At 47.6% G+C, this 25,564-nt stretch overlaps 1 protein-coding gene across 7 annotated transcripts; it reads right to left on the bottom strand.

Moving 5' to 3' along the window:
• Positions 1-5,504: 5,504 nt before the first annotated feature.
• UBOX5 (U-box domain containing 5) lies at positions 5,505-17,482 on the bottom strand. Of its 7 annotated transcripts, none has more exons than XR_014795246.1 (5): positions 17,385-17,482; positions 12,611-13,808; positions 10,075-10,236; positions 5,809-6,363; positions 5,505-5,692 (listed from the first exon to the last, which is right to left on the bottom strand). XR_014795246.1 is itself a non-coding variant. In XM_084886894.1 (4 exons), the coding sequence occupies exons 1-4, from the start codon at positions 17,436-17,438 to the stop codon at positions 6,155-6,157; spliced, it is 1,623 nt and encodes a 540-aa protein (XP_084743020.1). In that variant the 5' UTR covers positions 17,439-17,482; the 3' UTR covers positions 5,511-6,154. The 7 variants fall into 7 exon arrangements, 3 of the variants coding, with proteins under 3 accessions (XP_084743020.1, XP_084743021.1, XP_084743022.1); XR_014795247.1 differs by having other exon boundaries at positions 5,505-5,684; XR_014795248.1 differs by lacking the exon at positions 10,075-10,236.
• Positions 17,483-25,564: the final 8,082 nt, after the last annotated feature.

The following is a 25,564-nucleotide window of genomic DNA, read 5'->3' as shown; positions in this document are numbered from 1 at the left end:
CAGCTCTCCCCACCGACATAGAGAGTCAGCAGCCCCCATTCTTCCCTTCTCTTCCTAACACAGCCCTGGGACTCCCCACCTTCCCCCCAGTCTGCCCATCCCTCATATCTTCCCGTCTCACCAGGACCACACAGGGCTCACTTAGTTACTGTTTTACAACACCCAATTTCTCTTGAAAACTGAATCTCACCGAAACCAGTTTGGCTCAGTGGATAGAGCATCAGCCTGCGGACTGAAGGGTCCCGGGTTCAATGCCGGTCAAGGGCACGTACCTTGGTTTCGGGCAATCCCCAGTAGGAGGTGTGCAAGAGGCAGCTGATCCATGTTTCTCTCTCATCGATGTTTCTAACTCTCTATCCCTCTCTCTTCCTCTCTGTAAAAAAAAAAAACAAAAACCAATAAAATATATAAAAATTAATAATAAATGTTTTTTAAAAAAACAAAAAACGGAATCTCCCTCAGCCACTGTATCGCACAGCGGGGGGCACTGCAGTATGGCAGCCACACCTGGTAGGACCCTAGCCGCCCATGGCTGGTGGCCAGAGCCTGCCCGAGACTGTGGATGGAGCCACTTGGCACCTGCTCCCCACACCCCGTTCCTTCAGGAACTGCATGGCGGGTACTTTTCCACTGGCATTTCAGCCAAGAGATTTATCCATTTACATGAAGTGAACTCTGCTGAGCGTTTATTAAAGAAACATCTTTTATTTTTGTGCCCCGAGATGTAATATTATTGAGTTTTCAAAAGCTTAGTCACGAGTTACTCCATAATTAGATTCTTCGTGCCTCCGGTTCTGGTCGTCTGATGAGCGTGGACCCTAGTGGCTAGGTCCCTGTGGATGGTGGCTGGGCGGGCTGTTTTGCAGTGGTTAATATCCCTAATATATAGCTCGGTGCCCCGTCGGTGCCCCTGTGGCCTGCACAGGTCCCAGCTCCATGGAGGGTCTGTGAGGACCCTGCGGTGGCCACACTGTTGTGGGGGAGGGGACTTGAGTCAGCTCCTCTCCAGCCTCTGCTACAGACAGAGCATCTCCGGAGTCAAGAGGTGGAGCCCCTGGAGTCAGTCAGACCAGCTCTTTGTGGAACTGAGCCTCAGCTTCCTCTCCTCCCAGAGCTTAAATGTGAGGATTAAATGAGATAATACATACGCTCAGAGCACAATGCCCAGGACAGCGTGCTCAACACATAAAAACTTTTTAAGCTTTTGAATGCAAAGTTTTTTAACCCACACGGATAGCCCTCTACGTCTCCCCAGCATCCTTGGTAGTGTGCGCAGACATGTGGGTGCAGCGGGCCCTTCCACAGGAGGTGGGGGGTGGGGGGTGGGGGGGGTCTGGTGATGGCTCCCCAGCTCCCAGGGGCCTGCCCTGCTGTCCAGGCTGCTTGCTGGTAGAGCAGAGAGTGTTCTCTTCAGATTTTCGCCAGCAAATCCTCGGGCTAGAATCCTGGAAGTGGGAAGGCTGGGTCGGGGGTCCATGGGTGCGCACCCTCCCTGGGCATTGCCACGTTTCCCTTCGCAGAGCCACTCCCAGCAGCACAGGACAGTCAGCCTCACCGGGGAGTGTGGCCAGACTTTGAGATTTGTGTCAATTTTCTGAACAGGAAACGGTGTTTCAGGGTTATTATTTCATCCTATCATGAGCAAGGGTGGGCATCTTTGGACATGTTTAAAAGACCATGTGCCCTTCTTTGTGAATCTTTCTAACTTTTGGGAGCTATATGTTAGGGATATTAACCACTGCAAAACAAGTGACAAACATATTTTGCCAGCTCTGGCCAGTTTGGCTCAGTGGATAGAGTATTGGCCTGCGGACCGAAGGGTTCTGGGTTCAATCCTGGTCAAGGGCACATGCCTCAGTGGCAGGCTCCTCGCCAGCCTGGGCCCTGTTCGCATGCAGGAGGCAACCAAGCCATGTGTCTCTCACATCGATAGTTCTGTCTTTACCTCTCTCTTCCAATCTCTCTAAAAATCAATGAAAAAATACCCTCGGGTGAGGATTAAAAAATATATGTTTCCCCCAATCTTGTAATTTATTTTTACTTGTAATGATGTTATATTTTTCTATTAACATACTAGAAGATTTTTTTTTTAATTAAATGTAGTCAAATTGATCCATCTTTGGCCTTAGTGTACCTGGATTTTGATTCAGGGAAGTTTCTCTCTCAGGAGGAAACTTTTGGTTCTCAGACGGTGTCAGTGACTCCAGCACCAGTTAGGAAAGGCCTGCCTCTCCCCAGCTCGTTGCCAGTGCCACGGCCAGAGCACACTGCATTTCCATGTGCAACCGGACCTATTTCTGGATTTTTAGTCATTTTGTTGGTCTACGTATTCGTGGGTTAAGCTCAAACTGTCCGTTATTTTGGCTTGTTCTTCAAGATGATCTTTATAAGAAGAAGAGTGTCTAATGAAATGTTAAGGGAACTAGCAGGCAGCACGACCACACAGTACACACAGACGTTTTCCCCTTATAATAAAACTAGAGGCCTGATGCACGAAATCGTGCAAGAGTAGCCTTCGCAGGCGCAGTGGCTTCATCTGGAAGGACATCTGGAGGGACGTCCGGTCTAATTAGCATATTATGTTTTTATTATTATAGATATTGGAAGGGAAAAGATCCAAAATGCTTGTGAAGTTATCTTTTTCTTCTGTGAAGTTGTCTCTTGTTAGTATGGTGATGGGTAGCATAATCTCGTATTGGTATAAACCTTGATGAAAACTTACCAACTGCCTCTTCCTCCTTCATCTCATCCCTGTCCCCTCTGAGATCTTATCACCCCTCTGGACTATGCCCCTCTTTGTACGAGAGGTGATGCATTACAGCAGTGTCTCCCAAACTTTTGACATATGTGTGCCCCTTCTATAATTTTCGTAACGCTGAGTACCCCTTGTACTCATGAGAACGTAGAATTAGGTGCAGCTAAGCACGGTGCAGTGCATATCCCCACCAAACTCCGGTGCAACGCGTACCCCCACCAAACTCTTCCCATACCCCTGGGGGCACACGTGCCACACTTCGGGAAACACTGCATTACAGCAAGGCGGGCTGGGTTACGGCCTCTGTCAGGAGACAGGTTCACGGAGCTAAGGAAAACCAAGGACCAGGCTCACATGTTCCTACCTGGCCAGCCCTAACAGGACTGTTTTTATCCTGGAGATGTTTTCTATTTGCTGTCTAATAGGATAGCCACTAGCACGTGTGGCTATGAAGTACTTGAAATGTGGCTGCTGTGACTCAGGAACTGAGGTTTTAATTTATTTCAAACTAATTTAAATAGCCACATGAGGCTAGTGGTTCTACATGGGATAGTGCATCTTTGGCTAATTCTCAGCCTGGCCATTCCCCTTCCTAGAACTGGAAGGAAGGATCCTGCCTGTGTGAGGCCAGGCAGGAAGCTGAGGAGACAGAGGGGCCAGCTGTGCAGGAGGGGGTCGGTCTGAGGCAGCCCCAACCCACCCCGCGGCCTTCACAATGGTCACAGCGGCAGCCGGCCCAGCATCACAATGCCACAGGCGGGGGCGAGCGGGGGCCTGGCAGGCAGTCTCCTCCGGGGGCAGATCTCTTTGTCTACAGACCTACTTACAGCCGCCTAGGTGGCCCAGGACCGAATAGAAAAGCACCCAGCAGCTAAGCAGCCTCAAGCTGGAGACCCACGGGAGGCGGGAGGCGGCAGGCCAGGCGTGGGGATGGGGGACCCGCTCTGCCCCAGGGCCCAGGAGCAGCGCCCAACGGCCTGACTCCAGGAGGTGCCATACTCGGTGAGCACTGAGCACTCCTCATCTTCTTCGTAGTTTAGTTCTTCTACGTCTTCTACCTCCAGGACTACTTCTGAGCGGCCCTCGTTCCCGTCTGCTCCAGCAGAGAGCATGCGTGGCCCAGCCCTGTGAGTGAGGACGGACAGTGCTCAAGGCCTGGGCCTCTGGCCCATGGGGAGGACAGCAGGACGCAGGCAAGGCCTCACTCTGCTCCGTGGGGATGAGAACCAGGGCCCGACCCCCCAAAGCCTCGGGGCCGTGCCCAGCCTCCTGCTGTCGGAGGGCCCTGGGCTGCGTGTCCCAAACAGGCTTGTGTTGAGAACATGATACAGGAGAGCGGAGAAGTGTCCCAGAGCCTATGGTGGGGCATGGTAGTCTCTCAAGGCTGTGCAGCCCCGCGTCTCTGAGCCCGTGGAGCCCTGGTGCCTGCCGCCCTGTGCCTGGCCCCAGGCTCCAGGGAGAAACAAACTGCCTCTGAACCGAGCTGGCACGAGAGGTTCTTCCCACTTTCTGGGGGAGAGCGGAGCCCAGCAGGGCTTGGTGCGTTTCTGACAAGGGTGGTGCGACCCCCACTTCCTTTGGAAGCTCTTTAAATTAGATGCGAGTGAGCGCATCCCCAAGGACGCAGGCATGGCTCTACCTGGTCAGAGAACAGGAACCGTCCAGCCCAGAGGCTCCCAGGCAGGAAGGAGGCAGCTCTGCCCTCATCCGAGCATGTCAGGCTGGTGGCTTCCCCTGGCTCCAGGTGGGGCAAACAGGGAGCCCCAGAGAGAGGGGCTCCCCGAGGCCGTCAGCCTCCTGGTGAGAGCCAGGCTGTTCCCGAGACCGCGACAGGCTGGAGATAAAATCCACACACACACCCCTACCCCGGTGGTTCTGTTACAAATGCTGGGGCTTTTCCTAGAACACAAGCATGAAGGAGGGTGAGGCAGGAATCTGGAACGGCCCAGCCGCTGCGAGCCAAGGGCACAGGAGCCTCATCAGCCACCAGGGCAGACCCTGGCGTCTCCGGGGAAGCGCCACCAGGAGGCAGAGGGGAGGACGCAGCCACCTTTGAGACACAATCCCCCAGGAACGCTTTAACAAGCAGCTTCCTGAACCCCAACCCCAGATCTCTGAATCTTGGGTTTGGACTGCAGTCCAAGAAGCTGAATTTTTAATAAAATCCAGTGCAAGGACTGGAGTTCTCCCTGCCCCGTGTGCAGAGCTTAAAAACCAGGGAGAATACCGGCCTCCAGCCCGCAAGTGGCAGAGGCCCGGCCTGTCCACAGGAGCCTGCGGTGGAGCCTCAGGATGACGTACGGAGCTGCTCAGTGCCGCTCAGAAGAGGGAAAAGCGCAGTGTAGTTTCTCACTGACCTTCCTCCAGTGACTAGAATCTACTCCATACAGCAGACAATTGTAAGCACACATTTTCCCTCTGCGACTCCACAGTGAATTTTGAATGGAAAAACACACTGCAGCCCACAAACAAGTCGTTTTCCTGACATGGGCCCTGGGGAGAGGCACCTTTCCCCTCAGAGGGAGTGTGTGTGGCACCCAGCCCCAACCCCCCTCCCACCCACACACCCACTGCAAGCCCTCACAGCAGCACCTGACCGAGTCACAGCTGGCCGGGTGGCGGTGCCCGCTGACGGCTGCCCTGGGACAACTCCGCTATGTATGGGGGTGGCGGGGGGTGGAGGTGGGTGGGATGGGGAACAGGAGTATGACGACAGACAGACAGGCAATCCATCAGGAGGAAGCCCACAGCCGATGCCAACAATCACTTTATTGAGGCTCCACGCCGCCTGCCGGTCGGGGGCTGAGTCATTCACCCACATTTGGATGACACTGAAGACAGAGGCTCTCTGAGACCCCGAGCCACACACTATTGTGCTCCATGCACATCCACCCTGCAGGATGGGGGAGCCCCCCCCCCATGCACACGTGTGTGTGTGTGTATGTGTGTGTGTGTATGTATGTGTGTGTATGTGTGTGTATGTGTGTGTGTGTATGTGTGTGTGAGTGTGTGTGTGTGTGTGTATATGTGTGTGTGTGTATGTGTGTGTGTATGTGTGTGTGTGTGTGTGTGTGTGCAAATAACTGGGGGGGCTGGCTGTAGCAGGCCCTGGCTCTGGCAGAAAGGGGGTGGCAGGGAGGTCCAGGAGGGCAGCAACATCTCCCCCGGCCTCCCAGCCCCAGGTATGGCTCTGTTATCCTATTGCCACTTGAGCTGGAGTGGAGTGCCGCCTTCCCCTCTCCTCCCCCGGGCCTGTGCCACACTGCGGGAGGCAAAGAAGGGAAAGCCCTTGGGAACGAAGAGGCCCCTCTGTGCCTGGGGCCTGGCCAGATCCCAGGGAGCTGTGACCCCCACTGCGCTCCTCCCAGGAATAGGTCTTCTCGGGTTGAGGCCAGTCACTCAAAAGTGGACCCGCAGCACGTCCTGGCTGGCGAAAGGCTGCTGGCAGGCTGTGCAGGTCATGGGCAGGGAGCGCTGCTTCTCACCCAGGCAGGGCCGGCACAGGGGGTGGCCACAGGGAAGCTGGTACACCGGCTCCTTTTTGAAGTAGGAAGAAAAGACTCTTTTGCAGGAGGCACACTCGGGACCCAGGACACTCCCAGGCTGCTCTGGTAAATCGGGGAGGAAAACAGGACAGGGTTAGGGAGAGCTGCGCCCAGCCCAGGCTCCAGCCTGGAGGCAGGGCACAGGCCTGGCGCGAGAGAGAAGCTGCCCACCCTCCGCCCCTGCAGCAGTCTAGCTGCACCCCGCCTGGGCCACTCTGGCCGGCCTGAGAGCCGAGGAGCCCGGGAGGAGGGAAGCTGGACGGCCCCCACAAGATCATTAAATCTTGGCATTCTTACAAATGCTCAGAGCGCTGGCTTCTCAGGGCAGCCAGACAGCGCTTTCCCCTGGGACAGGCTCCCAAGGCCAGAGCAAGGCACACGCTCACACTGACAACCTTGATAAATTACAAGGTGAGGGGACAAAGGAAAAAGCAGAAAATGCTCTTGTGTGCCAGGGTTGGGCAGTCGAGGGGGTAGAGAAGTCACTAGAGGGGCAGAGCTGAGATCGGTCGGCAGCAGACGTGCCAGCTGAGCCTGGGGCCTGCTTCTCCTTCGCCCTGCAGCCTGGCAGCTCCCCTCCTGCACCATCAGTCCCCTCCCCGTGCTGCTGGCTCCCGCTCCTTCCACACTTCCCAAAGGGGCTCCTGAGTGAGAGCCACGGCGGACAGATGCCCACCACCCCTCCCCGAAGCTCACCTGTTCTTCCTTCTCCCATGGCCTTGCCTAAGGAGGCTCTTTCTCTTCTAACCCACACCCCTCTGGAGGGGGCAGGGCTGGCCTCTCAGGGAGGAGCCGTAAGAATGAAAAGGGGCCAGCCATGCAGAGTGGAAGAGACAGCAAGGACAAAGAATGGCTGGTCCACCAAAGAAAGAAGACAGAGGGTGTGAGGCATGAGTGTGGCTCCAGATGAGATGGAGAGCAGGGAGGCAGGGGCTGGAGCATGCGGGACCTCACAGGCAGCAGGAGTTTCAGTTTATCCCAAGTTCAGCGGGATGCGATGGAGGAATTCTGAGTGGAAGAGTATGATCCGGCTCCTGTGAGACGGCAGCTGTGGCGGGGGAAGGGTGGCTGGTAGGAAGTAGCGGGGCTGCCGCCGGGCCTGGGGCGCACAGCAGGGAGGCAGCGGAGAGAGGACCACGCTGAGATCCACTCCGGAGGAGTATGAACACGATCTGATGGTGATCAGAACGTCACTGTGAGGACACGAAGGAAAACTAAGGATGCCCTGCATGTGCTGGGCCTGAGCAAATGGGAGAAGATGTTGCTCTTGGTCCTCAATGGTGTGGGAGGGGATGGGGGTGGGAGAACCTTTGGAGCAGTCCTCAGTTAAGAAGTTCACTCAAGATTTCCATGAGTTTTCCACGTTAGGGAGGTCGGGGTCTGAGTTCCAGGGAAGACCAAAGCTGTAGGCTAACATGAGCAGTCACTGGCCAAGCGGGCTCTCACTTGGGTGACAAAGAGGACAGAGAGAAGAGGGCCAGGACCAGAGTATTGAGGAGGAGAGTCAACAAGGGAAACTGAAGAGGAGTCACTGAGAATAGGGAGAAAAAGAGTGTAACGTTTAGAAGGCCAACAGATAGGAAGGTGTTTCAGAAGAAAGGGCACGCTCGCTTTAGTAGCACGTTTACTAACATTGGAAGGATAGATTAGCACGGCCCCTGTGCAAGGATGACACGCAAATTCGTGAAGTGTTCCATATTAAAAGAAGAAGAAGGAGGAGGAGGAGGAGGAGGAGGAGGAAGAGGAGGAGGGGGAGGAGGAGGAGGGGGGAGGAGGGGAGGGAGGAGGGGGGGAGGAGGAGGAGGAGGAAGGGGAGGAGGAGGAGGAGGAGGCGGAGGAGGAGGAGGAGGAGGAGGAGGAGGAAGGGGAGGAGGAGCAGGAGGAGGAGGAGGAGGAAGGGGAATGGCTGGTCCATCAAAGAAAGAAGACAGAGGGTGTGCGGCATGAGTGTGGCTCCAGATGAGATGGAGAGCAGGGAGGCAGGGGCTGGAGCATGGGAGGGGGAAGGAGGAGGAGGAGGAGGAGAAGGAGGAGGAGGAGGAGGGGAAGGAGGAGGAGGAGGAGGAGGAAGGGGAGGAGGAGGAGAAGGAGGAGGAGGAGGAGGAAGGGGAGGAGGAGGAGGAGGGGAAGGAGGAGGAGGAGGAGGAGGAGGAGGAAGGGGAGGAGGGGAAGGAGGAGGAGGAGGAGGAGGAGAAGGCGGAGGAGGAGGAGGAGGGGAAGGAGGAGGAAGAAGGAGGAGGAGGAGGAGGGGAAGGAGGAGGAGGAGGGGGAGGAGGAAGGGGAGGAAGAGGGGGAGGAGGAGAAGGAGGAGGAGGAGGAGGAGGAAGGGGAGGAGGAGGAGGAGGAGGAGAAGGAGGAGGAGGAGAAGGAGGGGAAGGAGGAGGAGGAGGAGGAGGGGAAGGAGGAGGAAGAGGAAGGGGAGGAGGAGGGGGAGGAGGAGGAGGAGGAGGAGGAGGAGGAAGGGGAGGAGGAAGGGGAGGAGGAGGAGGGGGAGGAGGAGCAGGAGAAGAAGGAGAAGGAGGAGGAGGAGGAGGAGGAAGGGGAGGAGGAGGAGGGGGAGGAGGAGGGAGAGGAGGAGGAGGAGAAGGGGGGGAGGGAGAGGAGGAGGGGGAGGAGGAGGAGGGGGAGGAGGAGGAGGGGGAGGAGGAGGGGGAGGAGGAGGAGGAGGGGGAGGGGAGGAGGGGGAGGGGGAGGAGGGGGAGGAGGGGGAGGAGGGGGAGGAGGGGAGGAGGAGGAGGAGGAGGAGGAGGAGGGGAAGGGACCGGTCAGCCACCTCAGATATTGTGCAGAGGATCAGTGACCATTTCTTTATGGTCATGGAAATGCCGGTCATTTGGACAAGACAAGTTTTGGGGAATGGTCAGGATGGAAACACCAGAGAGTTCGGGACGAAGGCAGAACAATGGCCTGTGGTCTGGACAGCAGTGGAGGGCCTGGTTCTGGGTGGGCAGGAGGAAGAAGTGAGCGCCTCATCAGTAGCCCCACCAGGTCTCATCTTGGGGAAGACGCCCCAGCATTCCATCAGGCCTCCACTTAATATCCTAATCAGTTCCATTATTCACATGGTCCCAGATTCATTTTAGGCAAAAATTGGTTCAGTAAGCTACCACTGTTCTTTTCTAAGACTAGAAAAATGTTAATAGGAAAGAATGAAGGTGACATACTCAACCCCAAACTTCACACTTAAGTAACATACTCCAGATGTCAGATGGGAGACAGACTAGATAAGAAAAATAAACTAAAGAGGAGAAACCAGCTGAAACCGGTTTGGCTCAGTGGTAGAGCATCAGTTTGCGGACTGAAAGGTCCCAGGTTTGATTCCGGTCAGGGGCATGTACGTTGGTTGCAGGCACATCCCCGGTAGGGGGTGTGCAAGAGGCAGCTGGTCGATGTTTCTCTCTCATCGACGTTTCTAGCTCTCTCTCTCTCTCCCTTCCTCTCTGTAAAAAATCAATAAAATATATTTTAAAAAATAAATAAAGAGGAGAAACCAAAGTTCTCAGGACAGAACAATCAACAATAGATCTTACATTAGACAAACAAACAAACAAACACAGCAGGGTATCTACATCCACAGAATTACTAAGAGTTGCCCAAAGAAAGCTCTTTTTATGAAGAGCCTGTCAGCTCCCCGCTGGAGAAGGAAGAGACCCGGTTCCCCCCAGGCCTGGGTACTGGAGCTAAGAAGCTGGGCATGAAGGGCCAGAGAGACCCAGCGTTATGGCTCAGCACCCCATTCAAGGGCTCCAAGGAGGTGGACGGGCCCCATGTTACCCGGGCCAGTGCCTGCCCTCCAGGAAGTGCTGGTCCTCCTTGTGCCGAGGTGCTGGCGTTGTCCCCTGGTCAGCCGCGCCGTGAAGGAGGGCATGGAGCCAAGGGTGGATGTCAAGGCAATTTCCAAGCTTTGTGACAGCTTCTGCTCATGGGACACTGGCTCTGTTGACAATATCCAGAGAGAGGTTTGCAAAACAAAGACCCAAACACCAAAAAGACCAAAACTCCACTGAGGACTACAACTTTAAACTGACACAGATGTAAGGAAAGTCCTCCCGATGTCTACTAGTGGGTTGTGATGAGAGAATACATCACAACTGGGGACCCTGGCAGTTGCTACCCACACACACCACGCTGCTTTCTGGATTCCTGGGCTTTGCACTAGCTTTCCTCCTTCTGGACAACTGCTGGGCGGGTGGGGGCCACCTTGTGGCTCCCCTGCAGAACTGCACCCTACTTTCTGAAGGCCTCCCTGTGGGTCAGGGAATGACTGCAGCCAGCAAACATCCAGCCTTGTACCCCTGCTCTCCCTTCCCAGCAGCCTTAACCCGCTCTTTCCATCTCCTCCCTCTGGAAACCCCGCTGCTCTGCAGGGATGCTGGCCTGCACACTCTCCTGTTGGGTAAAGCAAAGCAGTTATTACTGAGTGGGACGATGAAGAGCTCACTCTGCCACTGCACTATCCAGGGCCTTCTCGGTGTGGTCTACAGAAAGCCAAGCAATAGGCACAAGATGAAGGCAATGGGTGGAGGGGGGCAGCTGCCCAAGGAAGGACACAGACACCTGCCTGGTTCACAAAACTGCCCGAAGTGGAGAGTGCATTATTTTTGTCTATGTTTATAGGACACAGGATATCAGCTTGGACCCTTCAAGGACCACTGGTCAGCATGGTCTTGTGTCACCAATAAATGTCAAGGCCAACACCAGTGGAGACCTGCACAGACATCCAGGTCTAAAGGCCTTTCTCTTGGTCTCACCCATCACACTGCAGGTGCTTCCAGGAGTTGCTGGGGGTCACGTTAACTACAAATTACACTCGAAAACAGAGACGACACAGCTGTAACCTTTAAGTGTGCTACTTGCACAGGATTTTTAGAGTAAGAGAGGAAATTAAAAGAACAAAATCTAAACTGATGAATTTTCATAAAGAAAAAGAAAAGACTGCCAAAGAGCTAGCTCCCAAAGCAACAGGCACTGGCAATCACAGGGAATAAACCAAACATGTAAAGAGTGAATATATACCTTGGGTGGCCATGTTCAATGGTTAGAGCATCAGCCTGGGCACGAAGGCTCACAGGTTTGATTCCTGGTCAAAGGCAAGTACTTGAGTTGCAGGTTTGATCTCTGGCCCAGTCAGGGCATGTGGGAGGCAACCGGTCAATGTGTGTCTTTTTCACATAGATGTTTCTCTCTCTCTCTCTCTCTCTCTCTCTCCCTCTCTCTCTCTCTCTCTCCCTCCCTCCCTCCCTTCACACCCCCTCCCTTCCACTCTCTAAAAATCAATGGAAAAATATCCTCTGGTGAAGACTGACAAACAGAAACAGTGTGATGCTAATATTAAATTGTTTCAGAGATTAGAAAAAGAAACTTCTAATTTGTCTTATGAAGCAAATAAATCATCCACACCAAACCTGAATAAATATGGTGCGCATGCACACCCACACCCACACACATTGCAGACCAGTCTCACCAATGAATGCAAAAATTCTAAATAAAACACTAGCAATCAGAATCAAGCAACCCATTAAAAGAAGCAAGACCGAATGGAGTTTACTCCAGGAATGTAACAATGGTTCAATATTAATAAGTCTACTAATGTCTTTCTCACATTAAAAACCTAAGGATGAAAAATTATAATTAATCTCCATTGATACTGAAAAGACATTAGACAAAAATTCAATCATCGTCTTAGATGAGCACAGCGACTAACACAGGAGTAGGTGGTGTGGGCGAGTATCTGGAATGAGTCCCAGTGAACTCCACCTCGTGCCCTGAGATACCCTCCCCTCCTTAGAGTGGGCTAGACTTCAGTGACTTGTCTTTCACAAAATACAGCAAAAGTGATGGGATGTCATTTCCATGGTTACTCAAAACCAACTCCCACCTTGTTTGCACACACTTGTGACACCATGTGGTGTGCTGCCTTTGAGAGGCCCACATGGCAAGAAACTGGTGTAGTCTCTAATCACCGGTCAACAAGGAAGTGAAGCCTCCAGTGCCGCAGTTCAGCACGGAACTGCAACCTACACCGCCATGTGAGCGAGCTTGGAGGGGGATTCTTCCCCAGCCAAGCCCTGCGATGACTGCAGCCCTGCCAGCACTGACCGAAGCCTTGGAAGAGCCTGGAGCACACAGTCCAGCCAAGCAACACCGTGATTCCTGACTAAAGGGGCTGTGGTAATGAGTGAGTGGTGCTTTAAGCCAGTAAGATTTGGGGTAACTTAGGCTGGCAAGGCAAAAAAAAAGGACAGTAGTGCCGAGTGTCACCTGGGAGGAGTAAAGTGACAACGGGCATGGACACAGGGTGGTGGATTACCTGTTGAGCAGTCCATGTGTGTCAGACCGAGCTCATTGGCAGCTTTCATTTTCTTAGCAGTGTGCTCTGAGGTAGTGGGTGAGACCAGGCTTGTGGTAGAAAAACAGGAAGCATTTACGTCAAGGCTACTGTCGGGGGCATATTCAGCCTGCTCCATCTTCCTTTTCCGAGATGGCAGAGCAATGGAAGAAGGGGTCAATGCCCCCATAGTCTGCGCTCTCCCAAGCAGGTGGCAGCCAGGGATGGAATGCTGGAGCAGGAATTGGTCGATGCGGGCCTTCAGGGAGGGGTGAGGCAGGGGCTGGGAGTGTGGAGTAAAGGCTACCCCGGTGAAAGGGTCACTGGGCACGCGGCCCCACGTGGCTTCACTGCGGTTACACTTCTCCAGTGTGGCCTGGTCGATGACCTTGCCTGAGGGCAGCAGCATGGGGCAAGGCATGATCTCCAAGGTGATGGGATCCAGGAACTCCTCAGGCACATCCTGAAATACCTCAGCCAGCTCCTGTAGGCTGGAGGGGGCCTGCCGGCCCCCAGACTCCCCCCCAGGGTCACAGTCACTCTCCATGGGCAAGGCCGGTACCTGCGGAGCCAAGTCCTGGGAGAGGGTTTTGGAAGCAACCAGCAGGACACTATCTATTACCTCCGGAGAGCAGGTTTTGTTGGGCTGACCCCACACTTCCAACCGTTTGATGCAAGGGATACCACTGCCCGTCACGTGGGTGATACAGATCTTGAGATGGGCCACGTGATTAAGGGAAAGAGGTCCTTTATTCCAGAGCTCCTGGGCCACAGCAGCAGGGGAGGGGAGTGTGGCTTCCATCAGGCCAAATGGTGGCCTGGCCTTGAAGCCCCTGTGGCTAAACACCACCTGGTTTTGGTTTTTCAACAAGACTTTGCCTACCAAGGTGAACGCCTCCTTGTCCGGGAGGGACGGCTCAGCAGGGCCCAGGGTCTGGCCCTCAGGGGCATTCCAAGGGGCTCTGCTGGCTGAGGCGGACGTGTACATTTCCAGGCCGGTCACACTGTGGCCTCCCCCAGCTGAGAGGTCCATGTTAATCCTACAGATTTCCACACTGAAGGGAAAGGAAACAGTCACGTGGACGGGTGGCTTAATAAAATACTCCGTCCTAAAACCACGACTTCTCTTTGTGAGGTCTTCCGAGATGAGATTTTCTACTTCATAGCCATCAGCTGATATCTACAGATTTAATGACAAATATGAGGCAAATTGATGAGTCCCAAATAAAGACAACTAGTTTTCAAGAATTTGCCATTTCTAAGAAAATTTCTTTTTAAAAAAAATAAATCTTTATTGTTCAGATTATTACAAATGTGTTCCTCCCCCACCCCCCTCCAATTGCTCCCTTCCATCAGGTTCTCACCCCACCCTCTGTCCTTTCCCCATCCCCCATTGAACTCATCCATAGGTACACAGTTTTTGTTCAGTCTCTTCCCGCACCCCCACTCTCCTTTTCCCTGAGAATCGTCAGTCCACTCCCCTTCCATACCTCTCTGATTCTATTATATTCAACAGTTAATATTGTTCATCTGATTTTTTAATTCCCTTGATTTTTAGATTCACTTGTTGATAGTTACATATTTCTTGTTCATAATTTTTATCTTTATCTTCTTCCTCTACCTAAATAACCCCCTTCAGCAATTCATATAATTCTGGTTTGGTGGTGATGAACTCCTTTAGCTTTTTTTTATTTGTGAAGCTCTTTATCTGGACTTCGATTCTGAGTGATAGCTTGGCTGGGTAGAGTATTTTTGGCTGTAGGTTCTTGCTATTCATCACCTTGAATATTTCTTGCCATTCCCGTCTGGCCTGCATGGTTTCTGTTGAGAAATTAGCTGATAATCGTATAGGTGCTCCTTTATATGTAACTACCTGCTTTGCTCTTGCTGCTTTCAATATTCTCTCTTTGTCTTTTGCTCTTGGAATTTTAATTATGATGTGTCTTGGTGTGGTCCTCCTTGAATTCCTTTTGTTTGGGGTTCTGCGGGCTTCCTGGACTTGTAAGTCTACTTCTTTCCCCAGGTTGGGGAAGTTTTCTGTCACTGTTTCTTCCAGTATTCTTTCGGTATCTTGCTCTCTCTCTTCTTCTGGCACCCCCATAATTCTGATGTTGGTTCGCTTGATGTTGTCCCAGAAGTTTCTTACACTATCTTCAACTTTCTGGATTCTCTTTTCTTGCTTCTGTGGAAGAGTGTCCTCTGGCTCTTTGTGTTCTAAATCTTTGTCTTGATTCTTGCGATCTTCCAGTCTGTTTTTAGGACTCTGTGTAATATTTTTTATTTCAGACAATGTTTTCTTCATTTCTAGTTGATCTCTTATTATTTCTAGTTGCTCCCTTTTCATATCCTCATAGGTCTCATTTATATTATCGGCCTTTTTTAGGATATTCTTGAATAACCTTATAACTGTAGTTTTGAACTCAATGTCCAATCTTTTCCTTTCCTCCATCTCCTTTGTGTCCTGCCTCTTCTCTGCATTTTAGTTGTTTCCCTGTTTTGATGGAATCAAAACTTTGTGTGCTAGGTGTTCTGGTAGAGCCCAATAGCACAGCCTTCCCAATTACCTGTGGCAGACAGTCTTGATGTAGCCCTTTGTGGGCTGTGTGCAGTCTTGTTGTTAAGCCTTACTTATTGTTGGTATCACTGGGAAGCGTTGATCTCCAAGCCAATTGGCTGTGAGGGTCAGCAGTGTCTCAGCTAGGAGGGCTTCTGTACTCCGCTTGGATGGGGCGGGGTCTTGGGGTGGCGCAGACAATCTTTGGTTCCCTGTCAGTCTCGCCTTAGAAAAGTCCTGTTCGTGGTGAGTTTCGGAAGATTGGTTGCAGGCGCACGCACTTCTTTGGTAAAGGTGCAGACAAGCTTTAGATTCTGGCCAGTCCCTCCTTAGAGAAAGGCAGCCTCTGGGAGAGCTTCTGTGCTCAACTTGGATAGGGCGGAGTCTCGGGTTGGTGCAAACAAGCTTTGTTTTCCTATCAGCTTCTTCCCAAGTCCCGCAGTAATGGCCTCTGGCTTCACACACCTCTGAGAGATCTCTGCCGGCTGCCTGACAGTCCGGCCTCTCCCTGTCTGGGGCCGTCTATCAGAGCAATAGGGTGATTCTGTTTTCCTCTTCACAGTTCCTGAGGTTCAGCGTGCCTTCTCTCTCCTTCCCAGATGGTAGAGCCTCCTCTCAGCTAGCCGTCCGGTGCTTCAGGGCAATGCCTCCCCTGTTTTCCAATTCTAAATTCAAATTTGTTGTGGTAGGCTGCATTCGGGTGTCTACCCTATGCCGCCATCTTGGTTTCTCCCTAAGAAAATTTCTTAAAGAAAATCTGAAGTTCCTCATTTTAAAATTTCCTCTATTACTTCAAATTCTCCTGGGTTTTTTTGTAGGCACCCAATATGAAGGCAATAGTATCCACCAAGTACTGTCTCTTCTTAAAAAAATAGGAGCAAGAAAGCTTTGCCCAACCCAGCCAAAATCCCTTGAAAATAACATCTCTGTGGAAACACGGCATATAAATTGGTAGTTTTTTTTAATTTCAGGAAATGAAAAGATGCATATTTAGGGGGTAAAAAATATGTTCATTAAAGTTCTCAATTTTGTATTTGGACTACACATTACAACAAGGTCCCTAGGAAGGCATAACTAACAAGCTTCTTCTAAATCTATAAATGATGGAATTTGGTTTAAAAAATTGTTCGCACAAGGACAAGGATCACAAAATATGATGGAAAATTTAAAATGGTGCATGTATAAAAGATGGGATTGTAAATAATCTCTTCATCTTTTAATCTAATACTTGTTACAACCAATGGAAATTTTAAGATATCTTTATCTAAAGGAGCCACCTTAACAATCTGGGAACCTAAAATAGTATGCTGAGTGCAGAAACTCCAAATTAGGGGAGGGGTTCAATTCTCCCCTTCAAACTTCTTTATGCACTGCTCTGAGCTGTTGAAACACACTATCCTTGTACAAAAGGGGAGGCAACTTAATTCATGTAAAGAACAAGGAAGCCCTAACCAGTTTGGCTCAGTGGATAGTGTTGGCCTGCCAAGTGAAAGATTCCAAGTTCGATTTCAGTACAAGCCTAGGTTTCGGGCTCAATCCCCAGTAAGGGGCATGCAGGAGATAGCCAATCAATGATTCTCTCTCATCATTGATGTTTCTATCTCTCTCTCCCTTTTCCCTTCCTCTCTGAAATCAATAAAAAAAAAATAATTTTTTAAAAAAGTTAAGGGATGTTAAAAAAAAAAAAAGGAACAAGGAATAAAGGCAGTCAGACAGAAAAAAAAAGAAGAGAGAGAGAGAGAGAGAGAGAGAGAGAGAGAGAGAGAGAGAGAGAGAGAGAGAGAAAGAGAAAGAAAGAAAGAAAGAAAGACCACAAGGAATACAAATAAAAAATATAAGCCATCATTTCTAGCATTTAAAATTATAAGAACAGGGGGGTGAGAAAGATGAGAACGAGGGTCTCTAACCTTAACTGACTTTGAGTAAAATTAAAATTTATCATCAGAGGGAAAAGAACAATAAATATGACTATCCACAAAATGAGTCACAGCTCACCTTGCAATGGAACTGACTCTAGAGGTGCAGCCTGACCCAATCTTATCTCAATATCATCAGGTGGATCTAAAATAACGAGGTTTGTGAAAGCACATTAAGCCTGACTTAAGTTCACTATACAAGGCAGTGAGTGGGGGTTGGGGGGGAACACACACATGAAAACAGATGTAGTGAATTTATTTATGTGTATATACTTCTTTTGTTTACCTTGTTGCAGTAAATTCTTGGTCTGAACTGTGGGAGGCAAAGATTTATTACCATCTTTGTGGCCGAAAGGATAGTTTCCAAGCATCAGAAATAGCCTTAAATAAAAAATAAAACTCAGTATTAGACAAGTTAAAATTCAATTGCAAACGTTTAGTTCATTCCTAAGAGAAGAGAATCAAATAGGATAACAACAAAAACTTTCATAAACACACCTCTCCTGGCCTACACTCATTCTCTTTTTATCCGACATGTGATGCTGGGGAAAATAGTCTGAAAAACATGGAGGAGACTGAGCAGGATCCAGAGACTGCTGGTTCTTGGGCTGGAGCTCTTCTAAAGCCCAGAGGCGAGGGGCTGTCTGCCCGGCTGGCCGGGGTCTCCCCACAGGAAAGGCAGGGCCAAAAGTGACCGAGCTCAGAGGAAGAACAAGCCTCCTTACCCAGAGGGTTTCGGATGAAAAGGGTCACAGAAAACAATCACAATGGCACTAAGCATTATTATTTAACACTTCCACGCAATTACATTTTCTTATTAAAACAAAAACAAGGAAAATAAACATTATTGAGAAATAGAAAATCTTAGGATTGGAAAGCACCTTATTAAGGACAGCTAAACCAAATAGTCATTTTAATGACTAAAGCCCAAGAAGGGGGAAGTAGGTAAAGATGATCAAAAGGTATAAACTTCTAATCATAAGAGAAATAAGTTCTAAAAGTATACTGTACAATATAGTGACTACAACTATACTGTACTAGTATACTTAAAAACTGCTAAGAGAGTATATCTTAAAAGTTCTCAGCACATAAAAAACTATGTGAAGTGATGGATGTTAACTAATTTATTACATCATTTTGCAGTATATAAATCATTATGTTGTACATCTTAAACTTTTACAATGTTATGTCAATTATAATGCAATAAAACTGGGAGAAAAAAATATCCAATGTCCAATAGCTTTTGGTACTCTCTATAGAGGCGTAGAAAAGCCGCTAGGAACATCCCTTCCAGTGGCAAGCTTGTCCAATGGATCTGCGCTCCTGGAGTGAGGCCAGGTGCCATTCTATGCTTTACCATCTGGCCGACAAGACCATGAAAAACTCCGTTAGCCCAACAGGGACAGAGCCACCCTCTGTGAATCCCTTTGCAGAGGCCAGGCATGTGGGGTGTCCTGTAATGTTTTGGGGCAGGTTCTGCACAGTGAAGATCTGCCATGGGACCTTTAAATATTTATCTCAGCCTAGTCCCTAACACAGTTTTACCTGTAAACACCAAGTAAATTTAACATGGTTTTATTTATTTTTAATATATATATATATATATATATATTACTGATTTTTTACAGAGAGGAAAGGAGAGGAACAGAGTCAGAAACATTGATGAGAGAGAAGCATCGACCAGCCGCCTCCAACACCCCCCCCCCCCCCCACTGGGGATTTGCCCATAACCAAGGCACATGCCCTTGACTGGAATCGAACCTGGGACCCTTAAGTTCACAGGCCAACGCTCCATCCACTGAGCCAAACCGGTTTCGGCCATGGTTTTAATATATGCTAAATTTTCTAGGAAGGGAACTTCCATGTAAGTCATAAGAAGACTGTACTTTTTGTTCAGATCTTTACCAAGAGGTGTTTACCATTTCTGCAAACCACAGCACTGAGAGCAATGCTAATACACTTGACAGTCTGCATCTGTCTATATTCTAGGTGATTCTATATCTTGGTAAAAGCTTCTGATTACTTCTTTATGCCTTCCAGTACGATCATACCTAAACATTTACACATGAGAATAAATTTTATTATCTCAATTAAAAAGTGTTCCTTTAAGCTGCAGAGGGATCTCCTTTTGCATTCATATTGATAATGTTTCTTCTATTATTTTTTCATAAGTGTTGCTAGAGGTCTATCAATTTTATTAAATTTCTAAAAAATTATCCTTTTCATTACTATTACAGTATTTGTGCGTGTGTGTATATATGCATGTGTTTATGTATACATAAATATACAGAGTGGGGCAAAAGTAGGTTTACAGTTCCTCCCATGAAAATAATACTATATAATAAAAGAGTAATATGCAAATTGACCTGGCAGAACAGTGGAATGACCATCCAGACAACCATCCGAGACCATGCTATGACACCGACCAGCGCCAGGCCAGCCAAGGTGGGTGTAATGTGATTAGTTTGGGGTATGGCCATCACCCCATGCAGAGGGAGGCCTAGGCCACTGACTGGCCGGCTGTGGCGGGTGGGTGGGGTCTCCTGGGTCCAGGGTGCCGGCAGCTGGAGGAAAGCCTGGGTTCCAGGTGCTGGCAGCCAGAAGAAGGGAGGCCCATTCTTGCACAAATTTCATGCATAGGGGGCCTCTAGCGTAATAATAATATAAGAACAAACTGTTTTGCTGAAACCAGTTTGGCTCAATGGATAGAGCGTCGGCCTGTGGACTGAAGGGTCCCGGGTTTGATTCGGTCAAGGGCATGTACCTGGATTACGGGCACATCCCCAGTAGGGGCTTTGCAGGAGGCAGCTGGTCGATGTTTCTCTCTCATCGATGTTTCTGGCTCTCTATCCCTCTCTCTTCCTCTCTGTAAAAAAATCAATAAAATATATATATTTTTTAAAAAAGAATAAACCGTTTCGCATATTCACAACTGTAAACATACTTTTACCCACCGTGTATGTGTGTGTATACACTGTCACAGGGAGTTCTATATTACCTTATTTGCCTTGATGGGAAAGACTTGGTAAGAAAAAAGATATAGACTTTGCTGTAATATAAAAATGCTGAGAGGTGGCTAATATTACTATGTAGGAATTTGGAAACATTGACTGCCCTTTCCAACATGTGCTAGATCAAACCTTAAATTGTGTTTTAAGGAAACTCTTTAGGTAGGCTAGCTTTCTAGTATCTTACCTCATCCGAAATTAGTTCCATTAGTCAACTATTAAAACATTTGAACCTATATCTGACAGAAACAACCTACTTGTTCTACACAGTACTTACCAAAATCTAATTTTTTAAAAATATATATTTTATTGATTTTTTTACAGAGAGAAACATCGACCAGCTGCCTCTTGCACAGCCCCTACTGGGGATGTGCTTGCAGCCAAGGTACATGCCCCTGGCCGGAATCGAACCTGGGACCTTTCAATCCACAGACGCTCTACCACTGAGCCAAACCCGTTTCGGCCAAAATCTAATTTTAGAGAATATTTACGAAGACTATTCAGTCCATCCACATGAAATTCTTTTTATTGCCAGCCTGAGTAGCACTTTGTGCCTCCTTGTCTGGCCTCCCTGGTGACTTGTGCATTCATATTCCAGACTTCTTAGCAGCGTGGACCCTCAACTATAGCAAAAAATAAACACATTGACAAAAATTCAGTGTGGCCTATCTGTGAAGAGTCACAGGACACCAGGGTAACACAGTACCTCAGCTGAGAACCACAATTTTAGTCTCTAAAGTATTACTCCATAGAGAAGTCCCTCATAGTGCACTACATTATCTTCAAGTTTATCCCAGCCATAACCGTCACCATTCCTCCCTCCACTGCAAACATCTTTTTTTCTGATTTTTTACAGAGAGGAAGGGAGAGAGATAGAGAGCTAGAAACATCAATGAGAGAGAAACATAGACCAGCTGCCTCTTGCACACCCCCTACTGGGGATGTGTCCGCAACCAACGTACATGCCCCTGACCGGAATCGAACCTGGGACCTTTCAGTCCGCAGACCGACACTCTACTGCTGAGCCAAACCAGTTTCGGCTCCACTGCAAACATCTTTACCAAACTGTTAGAGCTTGGTTCTATGCGGCCCCTTAGCAAGGAGTTCAGTAGAAACAGCTCTATAAAGCCCGGCATTACGTTATCAAAATGATCATCTCTACGCAGCAGTTATCTTCTTTTGGGGAACATGAGAACACGCTAGTCTCAGTACTAGGAACAGCTATTTTTTCCAATCAACTCGATATTTTATGGTATAAATATGAATTATATAATTAATCATGATCATCCTTACTTTGGCTGCTACAAAGCTCAGAATAAAGTCTGTGGTCCATCCCTCAAATTTATCTTTACCTGAATTCTTTACTTAATTTTATGTCACAGTATATATTGTGAAAGCTACCCTAAAATAATTTTGAAACAGGACGGTATATAAATGATAAACCATTTTCCTTTTGTTGGACATTTAGGTTTTTTGCAACTTTATCCTGTGTCTTAGTACAGTTTTGACTTTTTTTCTAAAAGGTTTCTACATGTTTCTTGTTAAACTTGCTATTTATGAATAGGATTATTTTATCCCATTAATTATCTAGCCAGTTATTCCTATATATAGGAAAGCTTTTCACTTTGGTATCTTCATTATGTGTTCAGTTGTCGCATTGATGGAACTCATTGATTTTTAACAGATTTTCGGTTATGTTGGAGGCTTCTGCAATCTCAATAATGAGAGCCCTTTTCTCAAAATGGTGACTTATTTGTCTCTCATCTTATTACACATAGCTAAAACCTCCAGAATTATAAGAAATAATAGAGTTGCTTTACTTGTTTTGCTCCCATTAGAAGATGACTCCAGTGCTTCATCTTTGAACATAAGGTTGATTGTATAGATAGAAATACTCTGCTTATGTTAGTTAACAAAGCATTCTAATTTTCATAATTAAAAAAAAAAACAAAAAAACAAAACAAAAAACTATGGCCCTGGCCTGTGTGGTTCAGCTGATTGAACATAATCCCATGCACTGAAATGTCTCTGGTTTGATTCCTGGTCAGGGCACATACCAAGGTTTTGGGCTCTATCTCATCGGTGGGTATGGGAGGCAACCGATTGATGTTTATCTCTCACATCAATGTCTCTGTTTCTCTCCCTCTCTCTCCCTCCCCCAATCTTTACCCGGCTCATTTCCTCTCTCTCTCAAATCATTTAAAAAACAACAACATATTAAACAACAGCAACATCTTTGTGTTCTGATTTTCTCTGCATATTGTTTTATTATTTTTCTTATCTAACAGACTGAGATATAACACATTTTTCTAATTCTAAACTTTACTTTTATTCCTAGGATAGGTTCTATTTGATTGTGGCAGATTTTCCTAAAATGTTGTTCAAATTGAACTAAATTTGATTGCTCATATTTAATTTTAAATGAGATATTAAAATTCCCTGCAGTTCAGATTAGTAGCTTGGAGCCAGATAATAATGGCATTATAAGATAGCAACTTAACAGAGGATTATAAGCAGATATGTCAATTTTCATTACAGAGATTTATCTTCCTTTTTATTACAAAATATTTCAGATAAAAAGGTAAAGATTATAATCTATAATAATATGCTAATTAGACTGGACTTCTGGACAACTTTCCAGATGAAGCTGTGGTGGCAGGGGCAAGGCAGAGGCAGTTAGTGATGATAAGGCAGGCATGCAAGTGATTAGGGGCGATGAGGCAGGAATGCATAGTGGTTAGGGCACATGTGTCAAACACAAGGCCCGCGGGCCAAATCCAGCCCGCCAGGCCTTGCAGTGTGGCCCGCACCGCGCTGTCATCACTGCACTCCGCTGTCAGTTTATGACATTGTCAGTTTATGACTGTTCAGTAAACCATTCGGCCCGCGATTTAGGCTGGATTTTAGATTTTGGCCCCTTCTCTGATTGAGTTCGACACCCCTAGGTTAGGGGAAATCAAGGAGGCAGGCGGGAGAGCAGTTAGGAGCCAGCTGTCCTGGATTGCAAGAGGGATGTCTGACTGCTGGACATCCCCCTGCAGTTGGACATCCCCCGAGGGGTCCAGGATTGCGAGAGGGTGCAGAGAGACCCCCACTCCTGTGCACGAATTTCATGCATGAGGCTCTAGTATAGTATAATATAGTATAATATAATTAATATAATATAAATAAAATATATCCATCACCTAGATTTATCAAATGTTAACATTTCAGCATGTTTGCTTCTCATATCAGTGTCAAAAGCAAAATTTATAAGACATAAACAAAAACCACCACCAAATCCTATTTCTTCTCCCTTTTTATCAAGAAGCAAGTATGTGAAGTTGGTTTCTCTCATTCAAATCAGTATAGATGTGTGTGTATCCACAAACAGCATAGAGTAGTTTTATGTATTTTTAATATACCTTAATGACAATATACCATGAGTATAATTTTATAATTGCTTTTTTAATAAGCATTATTAAGGTTTCTATGTTGAAATGTGTAAGTTGGTTTAATATGTAGTTTTTTAATTTTAACTTCATGGTCCTGTTTGCAAGTCTTGAAGTACTACAGGCTTCCTTCTAACAGTGATTATGGAAAGTAAAGGTTTATAACAGAACTCTGCAGATGACAGAGTGGGTAAGAATGGCTTAAATAAATGTTTCTCAATTTGTGGTTTTGAAATCAAGTCATGGGTTGAATAAAAAAAAGAATACAAAATATTAAAGTGCACATAGCATGTGATGAAACTTTTGTTTCTGTTTCATACAAATATATACAGCAAATGTATATATCAGATTCAATATAAAATGTATTTCTGATTGTACTCTTGGAGGAAAAAAATTGAAAAACACTAGCCAAACGTATACTCAGAAGTCAGGAAAGAATTCACAGGAGTAACTTTTGAACTGGGGACAACTAGGACACATGCCTGACCTCATGGGCAATTTCTGAGGAGTGACAGAGAGGACATAGGAATGGTACAATGGACAATATATGCTTGCCTATAGGAGCTAAGACTCAAGAAAACAGGAAGAGGAATGGTACTAGGGAGAGGACAGTAAGAGACAAGACATAGAGATGGGACAGTGTGAGGCAGGTTCAAGAAATGTTGAATATGCCTCTAGCTAGAGGGCGAAGGAGGAGGCAGAGCTGGAAAGGAAGAGGGAACCAGATGGTGAGGGCCTTGAAAGTTGTGCCAGGGGGCTCCACACTACTTTACCTGGTGGCCTAGGGATTGTTTTTCCAAACCACAGATCAAAAATCATCTACCTGTAGTTGGCAAACCATTGTCTTCACCGCCTGGGGTGAAGGGAGAAGGAAAGGGGGGGAGAGCAGTTTTGCACATGCCTGGGTTGCAGACCCAATCACCAGTAGGGAGCGCGTATGAGGCAGCTGATCAATGATTCTCTCTCATCATCGATGTTTCTATCTCTCTCGCTCTCTGTTCCTCTCTGAAATAAAGAAATATGTTTAAGAATCATGAACTTAAATTACTAAGCCATAATCCACACTGAAAAACATTAATAGAAAGAAAATGTCAGAGTGTAGCACACATGAGGATGAAAAGTGTTTTGTGAAACTTTTGTTTCAGATATAGTTATCTAAATCTTTCTCCTTCCCTCCTTCCCATCCTGGATTTTGATGTAAAAGGTATTTCTTACTAAGGGTTGTAAAAAAAGTTGAAAGCCACTGGTCAGAGAGAAGTCCTGGAAAGCTTAAAACCAGGAAGAGAAATGACACTAATGAAAAGTCTGTCATTAACCTCCTGGATAACAGCAGCAATTCTGAACCACTCAGAAGCACTTGCCCTCCCAGGGTTTTCCTTTTCTCTAGCTGATGTGTTACTATCATCTTTTTTTGTACCACACAAGGGGCTATCTTTGCAAATGGCTTCCTAAAGACATCCAATGAGTATCAAAGTGCCAAAACCGGTTTGGCTCAGTGGATAGTGTCGGCCTGCGGACTGAAAAGTCCCGGGTTCAATTCGGCCAAGGGTACGTAGTACCTTGGTTGCGGGCACATCCCCAGTGGGGGCTGTGCAAGAGGCAGCTGGTCAATGTTTTTCTCATCAACGTTTCTAACTCTCTATCCCTCTCAATTCCTTTCTGTGTAAAATCAATAAAATATATATTTTTAAAAATGAGTATCAAAGTACAAACTACTTAGAAATAAACTAGCAATATCATTTTTCCCTTAACACTTTCTTCCTTTAAATTTTATGAGGGAGGGAATTCTTTAAGATGAGGAAGAAAAAAAATGGACTATGTTTAATATATTACCAAATCTCTCACAAGGATTTCAAAGCTACCTTATAAGAAATCTTTCATTTAAAAAATTTTAATTAACTGTCTAAGATCACTGTAAGTTCCTGTAGAGTCATAATAACCAACACAGAGAGATCTGTTAAGCCGTTTCCCTTGATGATAAGGTCTTACATAGCTATAGTATAGCAACATAACCAGGAAATTGACAA

Source organism: Pipistrellus hanaki (genome assembly GCF_964339955.1).
Source record: "Pipistrellus hanaki genome assembly, chromosome: 6".
Classification (NCBI taxonomy): Eukaryota; Metazoa; Chordata; class Mammalia; order Chiroptera; family Vespertilionidae; genus Pipistrellus; species Pipistrellus hanaki.
The sequence above is the reverse complement of the archived record's forward strand: the minus strand, read 5'-3'. Positions and strand labels throughout refer to the sequence as shown.

Excerpts from the sequence above, each read along its gene's own strand:
- UBOX5 (XM_084886894.1), bottom strand. The coding sequence starts at position 17,438 with ATGGTAATAAATCTTTGCCTCCCACAGTTCAGACCAAGAATTTACTGC. Across the intron at positions 13,809-17,384 it reads CAAGAATTTACTGCAACAAG|ATATCAGCTGATGGCTATGA; the intron begins GTAAACAAAAGA and ends TTAAATCTGTAG. Across the intron at positions 6,364-10,074 it reads GAGGGCAGGCACTGGCCCGG|AGCAGCCTGGGAGTGTCCTG; the intron begins GTAACATGGGGC and ends CCGATTTACCAG.